The sequence below is a fragment of the Nothoprocta perdicaria genome, unplaced genomic scaffold (assembly GCF_003342845.1).
Source record: "Nothoprocta perdicaria isolate Ctin4 unplaced genomic scaffold, notPer1 scaffold_71, whole genome shotgun sequence".
NCBI classification, from domain to species: domain Eukaryota; kingdom Metazoa; phylum Chordata; class Aves; order Tinamiformes; family Tinamidae; genus Nothoprocta; species Nothoprocta perdicaria.
In genome coordinates, this window is record NW_020455988.1 from 2,826,831 (window position 1) to 2,843,033 (window position 16,203).

Here is a 16,203-nt window from a genome sequence, read left to right on the forward strand (position 1 = left end):
ACAGCTATTTGGGTGGCCTCACCCAGCTTCCTGCCCTTCCCTGCATAATCACACATTCACCGCCTTACCCGAGGCATCCCTTTGCATTTAGGATTATCACTAGCACAGAACTCTGCCTATGTGTCATCCCTCCCAATGCCATCCGTGTCAGTACCAATAATACTACTGGCATAAACACTTGCCCAGCTGGCCACACAGCTGCTCTGCTACAGGAGCTCATCATGGAGAAGCCACTGCATATTGTAGCTGTGCAGACACAGCCTGATATAGGATGAACTAAAACAAGGAAGAGGCAGCCTACTCTTCCAAGAGCTCRGAGTATTCTGCTGGCCTCCAAGGTGCTGAGATAGACCAAATCCTGCAGGGATGCTCAGGCATAAACCTGTCCCTAGTTGGTGTCKGAAAAAAATGACCTCTACAGCAATTATTTTGCACTGGAGTTGTATTAAAACCACTGCAATGAGAAGAATCTGACAGTGCCAGAGCAGTATGTTTATGAACAGTCACACAAAAGCTACCTCCAAGTATTTCATCTCTTCTCTTGGGTTATTCAGAAGTGTTAACCATGGCAAAAGGAATCTGAAGACAGCAAGGAACCTCAAGGACAAAGCAATTTCTTTATAATGCTAAAGCATAAGACAATTTCTTGTAAGTTTGGAGAATGGAATGAACTTCATTTTTTCTTTCACACCTCTCAAGAAACATGGAAAAAAATTTTACACATCTTCCATTTTCAATGCATTCACTTACTTTCAAAATGCTGGGGTATTTTAAGAGCCACATCTAAGACAGATTCTGTATTTAGCAAAGCATTTTTAAAACCCTCAGAATTTGGTATCTTATGACACTTCAAGAGACTCAAAGAGGAGAGCAGAACAAAACAGGAAATGACTTGCTACAAAAGTGAGAGAAAAATCTGCTCACAGTTACACGCTGTATTTTTTAAGTTCAATCCCTTCAACACTCTTCGATCTCATCTTGGCTCACAGTTGTATTCAAAGCTGAATATAGTGACATAATTAGATTTTCAAAATGCAGTTCTTACCTGCTTAGGCTGCTCTATGATTTGAAGGTACGGTCCATCTGCTAACATAAAAAAAAGAAAAGTCATAAAACACATCATATTTCTATGACCATAACACACACATTACAGGGGTAAAGCTGAAGTCCTCAGATGTCTGAAGATAAAATTTTTGAAAGTACCTAGGCATCTTCAAAACTTAAATAAGATTTTAATAATTTTAATAAATAACTTGATTACTTGGGAGTCCATCATTTCTAAACTTCAGTAAGACTGGTGGGTAAGAAAAGAAAGGTTAACTCAAAATGATTAATTTCAGTTCAGAGGGCCTAAAAGGCAACTAAAATCAACTTGACACTGTCAAGGGTAAGAAAAAGATCCTCTCTTTGCCAAGGACAACAGTAACCTGGCCTTCCTGAGGCTAAGATTTGCTTTTGTGTTCTGTAGAGACCCTCAGGCTCTGAAGTCTGTGCTCCCAAACCTTTGGCTCCAGGGCTTCATATCAACAAAGTGCTTTAAAAAGTCTAGAGGCAGCCAATAGGAAGCACTGAGCTATAGGAATATAGAACGAAGTTGTCTCAACACGCCTAGCAGTCAGAGTTGCTTAAAAAAATCTTGGAACTGAGAAGCTAATCCATTTACATTCTTTTCATAATTTCAGATATTCTTTAAGACTGCTATTCTCCTTTCTCTCTGAAACCAGCAGACACTCTATATACTACAGATGCAGACTTAATATGATATCAATACACAATAGACATTAATACACCCTTGAAAATTGTGTTTGTGATCTGCAGAGGTCTAGCTTAAACAGTTTCAAACTTGGCGCCATTTCCCAAACAGTATCTAACTTCACACCACAAACCTCTCAAAATTCGCCAGTTTAAATAGCCTTCAAGCAGAAGAGATTCAATGAGAACTGCATGCCACCAGAGCTAAGAACTAATCATCTGATCAAAGTTTAGCTCCAATTCTGACCTTTTTTAGATTATTTACTTRGAAAAGGAAGGCTGAGGCCTGTATGGTTGTAAAATGCCTCTCAAAATGCAAGCCATTGTTGAGTCTGGAAAAAACAACAGTTCTCAGTTTAATTTCATTCATGTCTTGATAAGCAAGGAGGAAGATTCAGATTTGATGCTAAAAATTCAGGCATTAGCAAAGCAGATATCAAATAGTGTTGCTTTGAGGATATATGCAGCAAATTGCCATCCATACCCCTTTTAGCATTATGCACTCCATTAAAGTTAGTAGCAAGAAGGAATCTAGTATACTCACTGGGACAAATGAAACCTCCAGAGCAGACAGCCACAACATTTTGGCAGAGCCTACATGCATATGTAAAGCATATTGGACACTGCCAAAACCCAGGAGCAGGTATAATCTACACTGTACTGCTGTCCATCTGCACCATCTACATCTCACCATTCAGCTAGCTACCTTAGCCACTCACAGCTGCTAAGCTCAATTACCAAAGAACAAGTTTATATCAATTTTAACCGCCAAGAGGCRTAATGTTTACTCATTAAAAATAGCAGAAGATCCATTTATTTAGAATTGCAGTATGGCTACATGTATCCCTCTCCACTCCTCAATACAGCTCCAGTTTAGTAGAAAAGGGCTTCATCAAACACGCTTCTCAAAATGGAAAGTTTTGATAAAAACATTCCAATAGTAGAATCGTCATTTTGCTGATTCAGCTACTGAATTAGACTCCTGACAAAGTTTTATCATAAATACCAGTCAACTTCATTTAAGATGATGATTTATTTTCTAAGATAATTCTTGTCCTGTGAGAAATAAATACCACCACCAAAAAATTTTCCCCAAACTCTGGAATAGCCATGAAAAGCAAATGCTCCAAGACTATACACATATCTTCTTGAATTAGAAAGAACAACAAAACATCCTGGACTTCAGAAAATTTTAAGTAATATTGGCTTTTTTTTTTTTGTCTGTATCATGGAGTCAAGATGACTAAATCTGGGCTTAAGTGGCCCAACTTTACTGACACTTAAGTGCAAAACTTAGATTCACAGAAAGGGCCTCTAATCCTTCTTAGGTTTGCCTTCGTCAGCTAAAATTTTCTACCTTCATAATCTAGAGGCCCTGCATCTTCTGAACCTTGGCAGAAATAATTCACCTTAAATATAACTGCAGAGCTCCACTCTCAATCAACCCCTCAGGTCAGAACCTGCCAGGTAGGTGTTCCTTGGCTGTGGTCCCCTTAGGAATTCATTTTCAAGGTATATACATGGAATTAGGATCAGCACAAAATACCACTGCTCTCAAACATCAGCCAGCAAAGGAAACTCTCTTTATCCAGCAACTGAGTGGTTGCAGCAGACTCCCAGGATGCAGCAGATCAAGGTTCAAATCTTTCCTCAGCATGAGTGATTGGCATTATAATGGCATACAGGGAAAGCTCAAGAGGAATTCTCCACATCACCAAAATGGTTTTGCCTTGAATGATATTTGTGATTTAGGCACTGAAATGCTCAGGACTGCAATGGATCCCCCTTGGGATAATGCTCATAAAAAGCATGCATATTTACTGAAACACGGTAAACAGAATGCCTTATACACCAATACAAATAATGTATAAAAGCAAGGAAATCAGGTAAGCATATAGAAACAAACTAAATGCTTCTGCTAACATTCAGTCAGATTATATGAATCATGTACTAATGCATTTAAAACTAAGTTTTGTAAAGTTTTATTTTACCTTTCATCTTTTTGTGACTAAACATTTTCTTTTTCACTAAGTTATTCTCTGATACAGCGTAATGGGTCTTTCCTCTCAAAGCACTATAGTTAAGCTGTTTTCTTTTAAAAGACAGCAAAAAATGCATTTTGTGAACTAGACTAACTGTTCAGAGAAGACTATCTAATACGAGGCACTTAATTATACCAGAGATAGTATGTAAAGATAAGGCAACAACACTTAGAGCATCTTTCAAGTATAAATGGCATGTTATTTTGACACTAAAAAAAAGGAAGGCTTAATAGATTTCCTACAGTTGTCTTCACTAGACTCTGAATACTTTCCAAAAGCACATCAGACAGCCCACCTAACATCTGCTACATGCAACTCATTTTCTCTCTCATCCTTTCCCGAAAGTGAGTGGGGGAAGGAGGGAAACATCCTGCATAAGGAAGTTTTTGTTTGYTCCTGTGAGTAGACATGCCCAGTCCGAGCAGAAGCAGGCAAGCCAAAAGTGTACACTTTGTAAACAGGACTCATCATGGTGAGATTTGGAATGAACTTCCATACCTCTGTTCTAGGCTGCAAATTCTCATTTAACAAGTATCCCTCCTTTTGATTGTTACACAACTACAAGAAGCAACACTACTTCATGCACAGGTCTACTTCTGCCCTGGAGAGAGGCTGAAGTAGCACACATGGAGTTGGCCTCTAAACAGGGAAGAATCACAAGGTTGTCAAGAGCCAAGTTTTGACATAAGAACTCCTCATGATTTGCCTGGCACTGTTGTTCAGTCAGCAGGGCTATGAACTGCAACTAAACCTTGCAGTGCTCGCCCTGAAGAGGGCTTAGTGCAGGCTGCTACGTACTGTTACTGAGCCTAGCTGCTTTCAATCCTTCCTTCTCTGTCTTCTCATCTCACAGATCAACTCACATCCCACTGMCTCCCTTTCAGCCTGAGTCACTGTCCCACTTCCTCACATCTTCAACTACTGCATTTCTTCATTTTCCTTCCTGCCTGAGTCAGAGGCCATCCTGCGTCTCACAATYCCACTACTTAGGTTCCTTCTTCCTCTCTACAGGCCTTATCCTGCATGTGCTTCCCAAAGGAGCATCCATCTTCGGTTTTTCTTCCTATCCCTGTCAAGTCAAGGCTGTTGGGATATCCCTGCAACAGTGACAGCACTGCAGGACTGGAGGGGTCCCTTACMTAACAGTTTACCCAATTCCCAAAGCAATTTATTTTAACCTGCAACCAACTGTGGTCAAGTTCCCCACCTGCATTTTCTCTCTGTAACAGGGTCCGCAATATAGGTAGCTCATCTTTGAAATTTAGTGTGCTGTTTTGCTCCAGGGACACTGATAAAACTACTCACAGCCTCTGGGTCTTCTTTATAAGACCCAGCACCAACTCTCTTGCATCCATCCTGACATTGGTACCTCTCTACTAAAAGTTCAGACTCTGGATTCAGAGCTTTATCCTACCAGTCTTTGTGCATCCTCTCACTCGGGGCTCTAGCCTCACAGAAACACTGTTGAATCTCAGCTTTGCAGTGCTTAAAGCATGACTATGAAAGCAAGCAGCACACAGGCCTTCCTTAATCCCTCTCCCMCAGTTCACTCTTTGAAATAGAGCAGCAGATGTAGACAAAAAGAACTTAAGTTGTACRCAGGTCTTAACACACCTCAGACGCTTAGGAGCATAAAAAATGAGCAGCCACCTCATTTTTGAGGAGGGTCAAACTTCCTTGCTTTTTCTTTCTAAAAGTTAAATTAGATTTTTAGAAGTGCCTTCTTACCACTCCTTCTTCCACACCTTTCCCATTTCCCAATAGCTGCCATAAGAGAGCTGGGTAGAAGAGGTTAATGAAACAGCAGAAGTTAAGAATCACCAGAAAACTAATTTCAGCAGCCTCCTGGCAAGACTGTTGAGCTGCTAATGGCCCTGCTTCCATTTCACAGACTTGGTCTGCCTGCCATAAACAATAAAAATTAACTGAATCTGTGCCAATGGTTACAGTTAAAGAACCCTTCAAAAATCAGAATTAACCAGTTTCCACACATACATCCCCAAAGTCGTCTCTAACCTGACACAAATTGCTCTACGTTGTATGGTTGTCAATCATCATCCAACATCATCCAATCCTTTGCTCAGAGCTCTATTTCCTCTGCAAATTAAGGCATTACTTTGTCCTTTCACTAAATAGAAAACATCATACCAATGTGTATCTGCYTTACTTCCCCTAGATAGGCACTCTAGGTGATGTTCCCTCTATCTTCAAAGATCAGTACCTAAGTGTAATTCCCAATGAGCTAAGGAACAGTTCCACTTCGTGCCACACTGTCTCTGCAGTGGGTGTTGTTTTAAACATAGCCCTGCAGTTTGCACTGTTAAAGCACTTGCTATAAATATGTCCTTTTGTCACAAAAGGCACACAGAGATTACTTCTTTTTCTAAATTTAAACAAATATAAATATAAATATAAATATAAATATAAATATAAATATAAATATAAATATAAATATAAATATAAATATAAATATAAATATAAATATAAATANTATAAATATAAATATAAATATAAATATAAATATAAATATAAATATAAATATAAATATAAATATAAATATAAATATAAATATAAATATAAATATAACCAACTAACTACAACAGCTTTAGATCCAAAATAACCAAGCACAAAGTTGAGTTTTTACTCTAAATAGACATAATTGAGATGAAGAAAAAAATGAACAAAGCCACTTCAGCACTGACAACCACACAGAGAAAGTCCTTGTCCTGTCACCTGAAAGGTTTTCAGCTATTACTGTAAATATTAACGTAAGAGCAGAACGTCTACCACCGAAAAGTCCCCAAATTCCCCAGCTCTTTGTTGATTCAGCTCCGCTGGCATGATATTGCAATTCAGTTACACATTAAACCTGCCTGCCAGTGTGATAAGTCAAGCAATATGCATTTAAGAGCAGAGACTGAAAAGATGTAGGTTCAACACAGATTCCTAAGTAACAGACTGTAATTCTTCATGTTCAAATCAATCATGCTAGAGAAAAGTTCTTWTGAGAACACGTATTACACCTTCTCTATACTCCACTGGGGTGCTTTGGAAAAGTCCTACATGAAATTTATAAGCAGTCTTCTTGCATAGAAAAAGGGAATGARTTCCTGCTTGAAAACAACTAAAATCTAGCTCCTGCTTCAAATGATTAGACTACCTTATAACTAAAGAACTAGTCCACCACTGTTACAATTGTAGGTATTGAGTATTATGGTGATATTACTAGAGAAACTAATTCACCATAGCAAGGGTGGGTGGCAATGCAGAAATCAACCACCTCTGACACTTTATCATCTTTTTGTGAAAACTTCAAATCCACCCTCCTTTAATAAAACCCATTTTGTACAYAGAAAACTCATCACTTCAACTACAGTAGTACAAGAGCAGTGCCATGATTGGGGAGAGAAGGCAGGATCTATGCAATTTTGCAAACTAAAGGCATAGCTACACTTAGTCCAGAGTAGGTTTTTATCATTCCAGATCTCAATGAATTCTTGACTGCCCATATGGTTTTAAAAACAGCTGTTTTCTAGTTTAGACAGAACAAATGCCTGAAAATCAGCTTTGTGTATCTGAATAATTTGTATGGAATGAGTCTGGCATGAGGATTACAAAGTAAGCTTAAATGGTAGATAAGATACCACTACAGTGGTATCAGACTTTCAATAACCCTTTGTGTCACATAAAAGCTCCAGGGGAAAAAAAAAAAGAGAAGAATAAATGGATGTACAATGCATAAGCCCTTTAATCTTAAGCAGATGAATCTTACCAAAGAATTTATCTACATTAATAAAAACACTGCAAACAAATGATTGCAACATTCATTTGTTGGATATTGGCTGATATTTCTCAAGAGCTTGGTTTGTCAGAATAAAAAATTACCTTGAAACACAACTATTKGTAGAATATGTGCTTCCTGATTCTTCCTCATTACTATTCAGTCAAGAAAAATGAAAGAAGAAAAAGAATGGTTTAAACCAGGAAACACTGGAACTATAAACAATCTCCTTTTAAAAATCATTTCTTGTCATGTTAGCGCAGAATTTTAGCCTTTTCCTTCACATCATAGGTAACTGCTAATTCCATTTTATCTTTCGCACCTTACACCACTGTCAAGTGTATCACATCTCAAACAAAAGTGATTTTGCATTTTCAACAAAGTAATCTGCAATGCAGAAGACCAGCCACTTCCTGATACATCAGAGACTTGGATCAACAACAGAAAGTTGTCATTCCGGAAAATATTAATATCCATACCAGAGTCTAATTAAAAAAATACTGAGAAAGGCCTCAGGACTACCTAATTTCAAACAAAAAGTGTTACTTAGAAAAGTCAACAAGCAAAATCAGGCCATGGTTGACCAAGCAGCTAACACACACTAAGAYAGAAATTTCTACTCCACATACCCCATCCTGGAACTATACTTGGAAGAAGTGTGTATTAGACCTCTGCAGAATATTTGGCTTATTTTCAGCATTCAGTGGCAAAATCTAACTCTGAGCTTTCACATAAAGGTTATTAYTCAGAAAACTGACAGATTTTAATATCACACTGCCATCTTACAGGAAATAAGAGAAGTCATCAAGAAGGAAAACCAGACACAAATGATACAGGAAGCTCAATATACCCTACATTTCATTAGTGAAAAACAAGCCCCTTAAGACCTTTTACAACAAATGAAACATTGTTTGAGAGAAAAACAGATGCACATGTTGCACTCTGCAAAATGGCCATACAAATGCCAGAGGTTGCTGAGCAAGCAAATTCAGAAAAAGAAAACAAAACACAATAGTAGTTACAAAAAGTCACTCAGAGCTGCTTGATCACTCAAATCAACTGATTGAGACTTTCAGCTTTAGGTATAAACCAAAAGAAAAYTGCATACTCCTCCATTGAAATTGTTATGAGGGGAAGAGAGATGTTTAAGGGTATAATAAAAGTCATTTCAAATTAAGTCTGTGACAACTTTGGGATATAGTATTACAAAATACATAAGTGTAATCAAACAAGCCCCTGAAACTGTTTTGAGGGRAAGGAAGGGATTTTTAAAAGGAGTAATAAAAAGTCAATTCAAATTAAGTCTGGCTGACAACTTTGGGATGCAGTATTACGAAATATTCTAGTATAAACAAGGAAGTCTCCGAAAAGAAGTCCTGCTAAAAAAACAAACGGGAAAATGGCAGGAGCAGTACSACAAGCAAATAGCAACACTCCTACCTGTTCGTAGTGGTAAGTCTGAAGTGATGTAACTTGTATTATTAAATATTGCATTCATTCCCATGAACTGATCCATTGCAAACATCTATATTGAAAGAGAGTTTATTTTTACTACTAGATATGCAAATAATTTCATAAAACAACTTTCAGTGAGGATTTTCATACAAATAACAAATAACAYACAAATGTTATGACTCCAACCACCCTAGTGCAGTAAGTAAACATTTTATATCTACTTTACAGGTGGATCAACCAGATCTCAGGGGGGTCTTGTGCACCAAATCATCTGTTTCAATGGTTTATCAACAGGATTGCTAGCAAACCCAACAGCACTCAGCAAGTTTCACCAATATTTTGTGATTGGACTCAATTTAGCAGGTTGTAAGAATGTTTTTCGCTTGCACGCGCTGCCAGCTACATCTTTAGAAAACTTTCGATGCTAAGATCTTCTGAAAATCTGATCCTCGAGTCTTGTTCAGTGATATTCACATTTACGTCTCTAATTTAACCCCACACCAGATTACTTAAATATATTTCCAAGATCATAAAACATAACAAGAGTATCATCAGATTATATTCTAATTTTTATTTTAATATTAGGATATCTTAACCTCCTATAATTGTTGCCATGTCTAAATCTATCTTTTTCCAAAGCTGAGCAAGCACAAAAGAGAAAACATTTTCTTTTTGAAAATTTTCCAAAGAAAGCAGAGATGGTCTCTGTTAGATCCTTTCTTTAAAACACTGTTCCTGCAGTACAAATAAAACTCAGCAACCTAATAAGATCAGAATCAACTAAGTTTTTGAAGAGGTAGGCTTATTGATCTGTATTCGTGAAGGAATATTTCAGTCAATGGCGATGCACAAGTCTCATCAATAAGGACATGGRGGTCTTTTAGCACATTATTTTTATATAAAGTCCAGTGCCCACCATTGAAGGAAATTCAGAATAAGTCATAGGCAGACTGCACATAAAAATAACTATGTTTTTCCACTGCTTCTTTCAGTATGCCTGGTTTTCCTTTATATTTCAGTTATTTCACCATGGCAAGGCACTTCACAAATCATACAAAGCTCTGGCTTAGATAAAAAAATAGATCCCTCAAAACTTGATTCCTACTAGAAAAGCGAAAATGTTTTTATATTCCCATATTGCCACACCAAGGAAAGGACATGGCCATACATACAGAAAGTTCCCAAAACAGAGAGCTAGGACGCAATACAGAGCTATTGAAAACACACAAATCCACTTACTTGGGGGTCAGACACTCCCATAATATAGGAATCTTCTGCCATTTTTTAAGTCCTGAAACACAAAACCATGATCAGAGCTGTTATTTTTACAGAAAACAGCAAATGGTTAGAGCTAAAACACCCATCTCTGATCCCTTTTATGTACTTATTTACAGCTTCAGAAACACTCCAAAAATTCCTCTTTTTGCAAGGAAAAAGATAAGATTTCTTCCACCCTGTTCCTATGCCACTCAACCACAGTAAATCCTTGAGACAAAATTTATTGCAATCTTTAAAATGCTTAACTTGTCTCTACCTTTGCCCTGATATTCTGTCCTTGCAGTTCAGACAAAACCACTAGCATATTTAAGCCAAAATAAGACTATTCATTTTTATAAAACAAAAATACTTCAAAGCATTCATGAATTAACCTCAGCAGTTTTCTTGCAAAGTACTCATCTTGTGAATCTCATTGTATGTGAGATTAAAAAAAGAGGTGGCAAACACTGAATAATTCTTGACATCTTTTTTTCCAGACGTTCACACGTGCTTGGCACCACCAATGGTTGTGACGATAATTATTGTGGATATACAACATTCATAATACTCTACCACAGATCTTCGTACSCTAGAAAATTTTATCCTGACTCATTTTTCCTATGGGCCTAACAAAGCAATAGCAGAACAAGAAAATTATCTTAGGAATTCACTAAGTCTGTTCTTAATAATCTATGTTATTTCTTTTCATTTAGACAATGTTAAAAATATTATAAGTCCCATTAATGTTGCTCTTATTTTCGGATAATTCCTTGAAGATCTCTTTTTAATAACTGTATTCCCTACTTAAAGGGATTCATATTTCTGCATGAAGGCAGACACTGAATAAGTATAATAGCCAATAAAAAAGTCATCTGCTTTTATTTTCCATCATAGTGAACACAAACTGTGTTTTCCAGCAAAAAGTGAATTATGAAAGCCTATTGCCGAATGCAAAAGACAGTAGCCACTCATCAGTAAACCAATAAAGAAAAAACATGTCACTACGAACCCTTGCTACAAACAGTAATTAGAAAGGAAAACATCAAAAAAAATTACAATACTTCATTTCTACTTCATTCTACTTCCTTTTGGCAGAAGCTCAAAGCTACTTGATAACAAATTCCAAAGAGAGCGTGTGGCCAGCCTTCCCACACAGTAGAGAAAAAAAGGAACATTTACAGCAGTGAAATAGCAGATACTTAATACAGATCTGCCTTCCAGGAAGTGACCCATGAAGATAAAAGTATTTAACTTAGAAAATATATTCTCCCATTCAAAACTCATTTTAGAAAGAAATATTAATAGAAAAAAATGATTGCAATGTTTGATCAAATATTGAATTTGCTCAATATTGAGACCTGGAAATAAGGTCTCAGCCAAAAATAACAAGTATCCACAGTCATTTGAGGTATACTTCATCACCTAATACCTTCTTAATACAAAAAGTACCATTCAACCATATTATTTCACAAGCACATTCTCCAAAGCATTATTTACATTGATGATTTGCTATTATCATCTATCATKGTGAAAAAGCCAACACAGAAAGCATTTGTCAGTCGTCTTCTTTACTGACATGTTTTCATTTGACATTCCTTTTCCATAAAAAGCATATAATCCTATTTACAAATTTGTCAGTCACTCGAAATCATTAAAAAATTGTAATAAAAGACATTCAAATTATTAAAAGTACTTGGCTTTGCAGCTACTGCTTCCCAGTTAAAGGTATAGCTATTATGAAAAACCTCAACATTTTTTAGGCAGTGCCAGAAAGTACTGATACACGCTGATTAGCTGAGTGCATGTGCCAGATTCCTTCTATTCAAGTAGAATAAAAATCGGTCCTAAAGGTCTTGCTTTGTGATCTCTCTTCTTCAACGGCTTACCATTTCATGAATCAAAAGCAAAATTATGTTCCAAAATATCTGAAATGTCTTGTTTGGAGAAGAAAATTTATGAGGAACAAGGTAAGATTAGGCTAGATGGCCTGCTTGCCAYCTAGTTAAATCTTTACCTCTGATAAAATCTGCAAATAAAGCATCTTGCAGCTTCTTTGGTAAGCACACTAGGATAAATTTCATAGCATATTCTATCCTTCTTGCCCCACTGTAGTTAATCATATTGCACTACTCTTGTTTCAGCAGAGCTCAATGGGGTTGGGGGGGAGTTCTGTTTTCACACCTATATTTCCTGGTCATATTAACATTTCTGTAATATATGACCTCAGCAAAAGAGGCATTATTTCTGAGGACAGTTCCATTAAACAACTTGGACTGTAAAAATTAAAATCCATACAAAAATTAACCTATACGTATCTGAAACGCCTTCAAATTCAGCTCACCTAAAATAYCATTTCTGTCTTTTTTGGATGATGCTATGAATGAGGACATTGTAAGAGCAAAACTACAGTTGTTAAACAAGCTTACCTAGGTTGCTGTGTTGAGAAACAGCAGTAAGCATGTACTAATTAGTCAGTCTTAGGCACTACCGGCACTGTGTCCCTTGCTAGATCTTTCCTTTTCAGCAACAGTCAAGCAATGGTTGGGAGGAAATACCAGATACACTCTTTTGCATGAATGTAAAGCCAGTGTATTAGCAGAGCAGGATGATTTAAGTGTGCAAACATATGGCTTTGTGTATGTAAACAGACACTTGACTGCCTTTTCAGGGCCTAGACAAAAATTAACCTAGCGGTTTAAAGTGTCCCTTCAAAATGACTGAAAACACTCTCAGTTTCAATATGTTTTCTCTTCTTTCAAAGCAAAACAAATGACAAAAATGTTCCAGGAACGCTACCTGAAAAATAGAATGCTTGCTTAGGATTACTTAGTTATCACATCTTCTACTTCTCTGCTGCTTCTTAAAATCTGCTGTTTCTTAAAAAAGAAACAAAAATAATGAAATTCCTCTTCAGTTGTTTGCTTCCCTTATTGCTTAAATTYCTAAGCATTTTGGCATAAAAGGATAAGATTAACATCTATTAGGAGTAGCTTTGCTCAGTCTCCAATTGTGAAGAAAACTATTTTGTGGAGGTTTCTGCTACCACACATACCTGGTTCCCACAATTTCTAACCCAGTCTAATGCAAACTTGCATCTACAGTCAAAAAAGTACACCCCTACCAYTGTATCTGTTTATCTTTTAAAGTCAAGTGAGCCTTCTCTAAATAACTTTCAATAGTCCCTGACTTCTTGCAAGTTCCACACTAACGTTCCTCTTCAACTTTTCAGCTTGAAATGTGATTTTTTCCACTTTGATACCGATATTCCATTCAATACATACAACAAGAAAGAAGACTTATTACATTTCTATGGACTTGCAGAACCTAATACAAATTTCTTTACCTATGAGAAATCAAACTTTGATGTCCAAGTCAGATACTAATATGCCAGCTATTTCAAAAAATGTTTAGACACCTTCTCACCCAGTATTTGCATGTCTTTTAAGAAAGCAAAAAGATCTAAACTTCCTGAACTGTACGTGCTAACAAATTAGGAAGATCTCTTATCCTCACAACCGTGAAAGGAATTAATTTGAATATTATCTCAAATAGTTGCAAAAAATAACTGTTTCAGTCCCTCAAATCTATCCATGTTTTAAAGTGCAATCAGGGGAAGCTAACACTTCAAATAGGACTAGAAAAAGCAAACAAGAAAATCACATAGGCTTCCTTTCCCAGACTTTCCAAGAGTGACATGGCAAACACGTATCTACATTTATACTCTTTGGCTATCAGTATAACATAGCAGGCCGTTTTGAGAGATTAAGGACTGTCATGGATTTCTCTTCCACATAAAGATCTGCCTCATGATAGAGAGCATGATGTTCGGCAAAAAAAAAATGTTAATAGCTTATCTCCCTTTTTCCATCTACAAAAAAGCAAATCAAACTAACACGATACTCTAATGATACTCTTGGAAAAGAGAGGCCACTAGCATTAGGATATCTGCTTAGTGCCGTGCTTTTAAATAAAGGAATTAACTCATCCTTCCTAAACCCTTTAAAAAAAACAACTAAATATAAGGATTGATTTCAAGATAGATTAATATTTTATAAAAGATTATTTCTGTTGTAACATCGTCAATAAACAACACCATACAGAACTAATGCATATTCTAGAAATGGCAGAGTGGAGAGATGTATGTTAATGACCTCAGAGTAATAAAGATCATTACACTCCTGCACTGAAATTACTCTGGCAGCTTCTGTACTGAAGGAGATCCATCTTTGATTCTTATAAAGATACTCTACATAAAATAACAACTTCTCTTCACCTTTCAAGCCAGCAATTCACAGAACAGGTATAGTCTCAAGACACAAGAAACTACTATATTTCAACTGCAGTTGAAAAACTGAAGAGTACCTGAGGAACAGTCTGGAAAAACTCAGAAAATGCAAGCTCTGTGTCTCTGTGCATGTAGATACATACTTTTTGAAAAAGACACAAATATGCTACAGACAGCAATTCACTAGATTCTTCAAACTAGGAGATGATATAAAAAATGATACATCATTAGTGTCTTCTGAAATGTCTAAGTAGATGGAACAAAAAAAGAGAAACATCATGTATACTTTTGCTCAAATTATGGTATGCATCTCCTAATAAACAGTAAAGGAAAAGCGTATTAAAGAACATGGGAAGTGATTGCTAGTTCACATAATTTGACAAGGAGCCCTTTCAGATATGTTTTTTGAATGGATGTTAACTAATTACATAAAATGATGCAAGATTTAAGATCCACCTTTTAACATTACAAAACCRTAAAACACTTCCAAGGCTTCAATACCAACTTGCTTTATTTTGAGGAAACTGCATTCTCGGCATAAAACTCAACAATGCTCAATTTCTGTAAAACAGATATACATAACTGATTTCCTTGAGCTACTATTAAGTCTAACCTCTGAAAAAAATCTGCATAATTCCTTATGAGTCAAAAGGTTTGCACAGAAAAATATTTTATCTTTTCTCAGCTATCTTACCTATCCTTAGACTGTTGCAGCTACAATATAACTGCCTAACCCAAAATCACATTACACGCCATTTGTTTTTCTAATCTACCTACGCAATTGATCTCTTTTTGTTATCCATTATGCCTGCTTATTATTTCCTGTTGAGTGGAACTTGCAAGTTAGGGTTGTGYATTTTTAAAAGTAAAAAAGCAGTTGAAGTCAGAATTTTTAAATATTTTCAGTCAAACGTACAGTAGTGGAAAACACTCCTAACGTCTAGATTCTATAAAAATAGTTTTAAAAAATCCACATAAAATGCAATTGAACAGAAATATTAAAGAAAGATTTCATGAGTGATATACTTGCAAACAAATCTCTTAGGTGCAAAATTCTTATAGGGAAGAATTCTAAGAAACAGATTTATTTCACCAGATAACTACTACATTTAAATAAAAATCTCTAGCATGATGAGAAATTTCCTGGGTTATTGATATAATAACATACAAATGCTTTTGTCAAAGCACATTGAAGGCAACCTAAAAGGAATAAAGAGTACTCAAATGTGACAAATACATACTCTGATATATGGAAAATGCTAAGCACACGTAAAAATACTAAGGTTTGGCACAACAAAGCAAGTTGAAAATTGCAATGTATTGTAGCTGCATGGTGTGATAATTTTACTTGAACTAGAATATCACTTTAATATKCTTTTACTTTTAAGATCAAAGAGAGAATCACTGGACATTCCCTAGAAGCAGCTCTAGTTTATGTAAGGTAGGTCAAAGTCTAAGTTCTAGCTTAAAAAGCACACACATGTCATTTCATAAGCTTTAAATATAATGATTCAAGGCGTATTAAACACCAACACTCCTCCTTCTTTTGGAAAAAGAGCAATATTTCTAAGGAGCTAAAAAAACAAATGCAAGATCTGAGATGGGCTATTCAAGTAGGGCTTGCTGCACAG

The 16,203-nt window shown here is 36.2% G+C and overlaps 1 protein-coding gene across 2 annotated transcripts in view; it reads right to left on the reverse strand.

The window, feature by feature from the left end:
* The window catches only part of NFKB1 (nuclear factor kappa B subunit 1), a 54,139-nt gene that overhangs the window by 33,765 nt on the left and 4,171 nt on the right, over positions 1 to 16,203 (reverse strand). For both annotated transcript variants that reach the window (XM_026050908.1, XM_026050907.1), the window contains exons 2-4: positions 10,270 to 10,321; positions 9,016 to 9,100; positions 1,046 to 1,086 (exon numbers count right to left, since the gene is read on the reverse strand). In XM_026050908.1, the coding sequence (XP_025906693.1) occupies positions 1,046 to 1,086; positions 9,016 to 9,100; positions 10,270 to 10,311 (168 nt within the window). In that variant the 5' untranslated portion in view covers positions 10,312 to 10,321. The remainder of the gene's footprint in view (positions 1 to 1,045; positions 1,087 to 9,015; positions 9,101 to 10,269; positions 10,322 to 16,203) is intronic.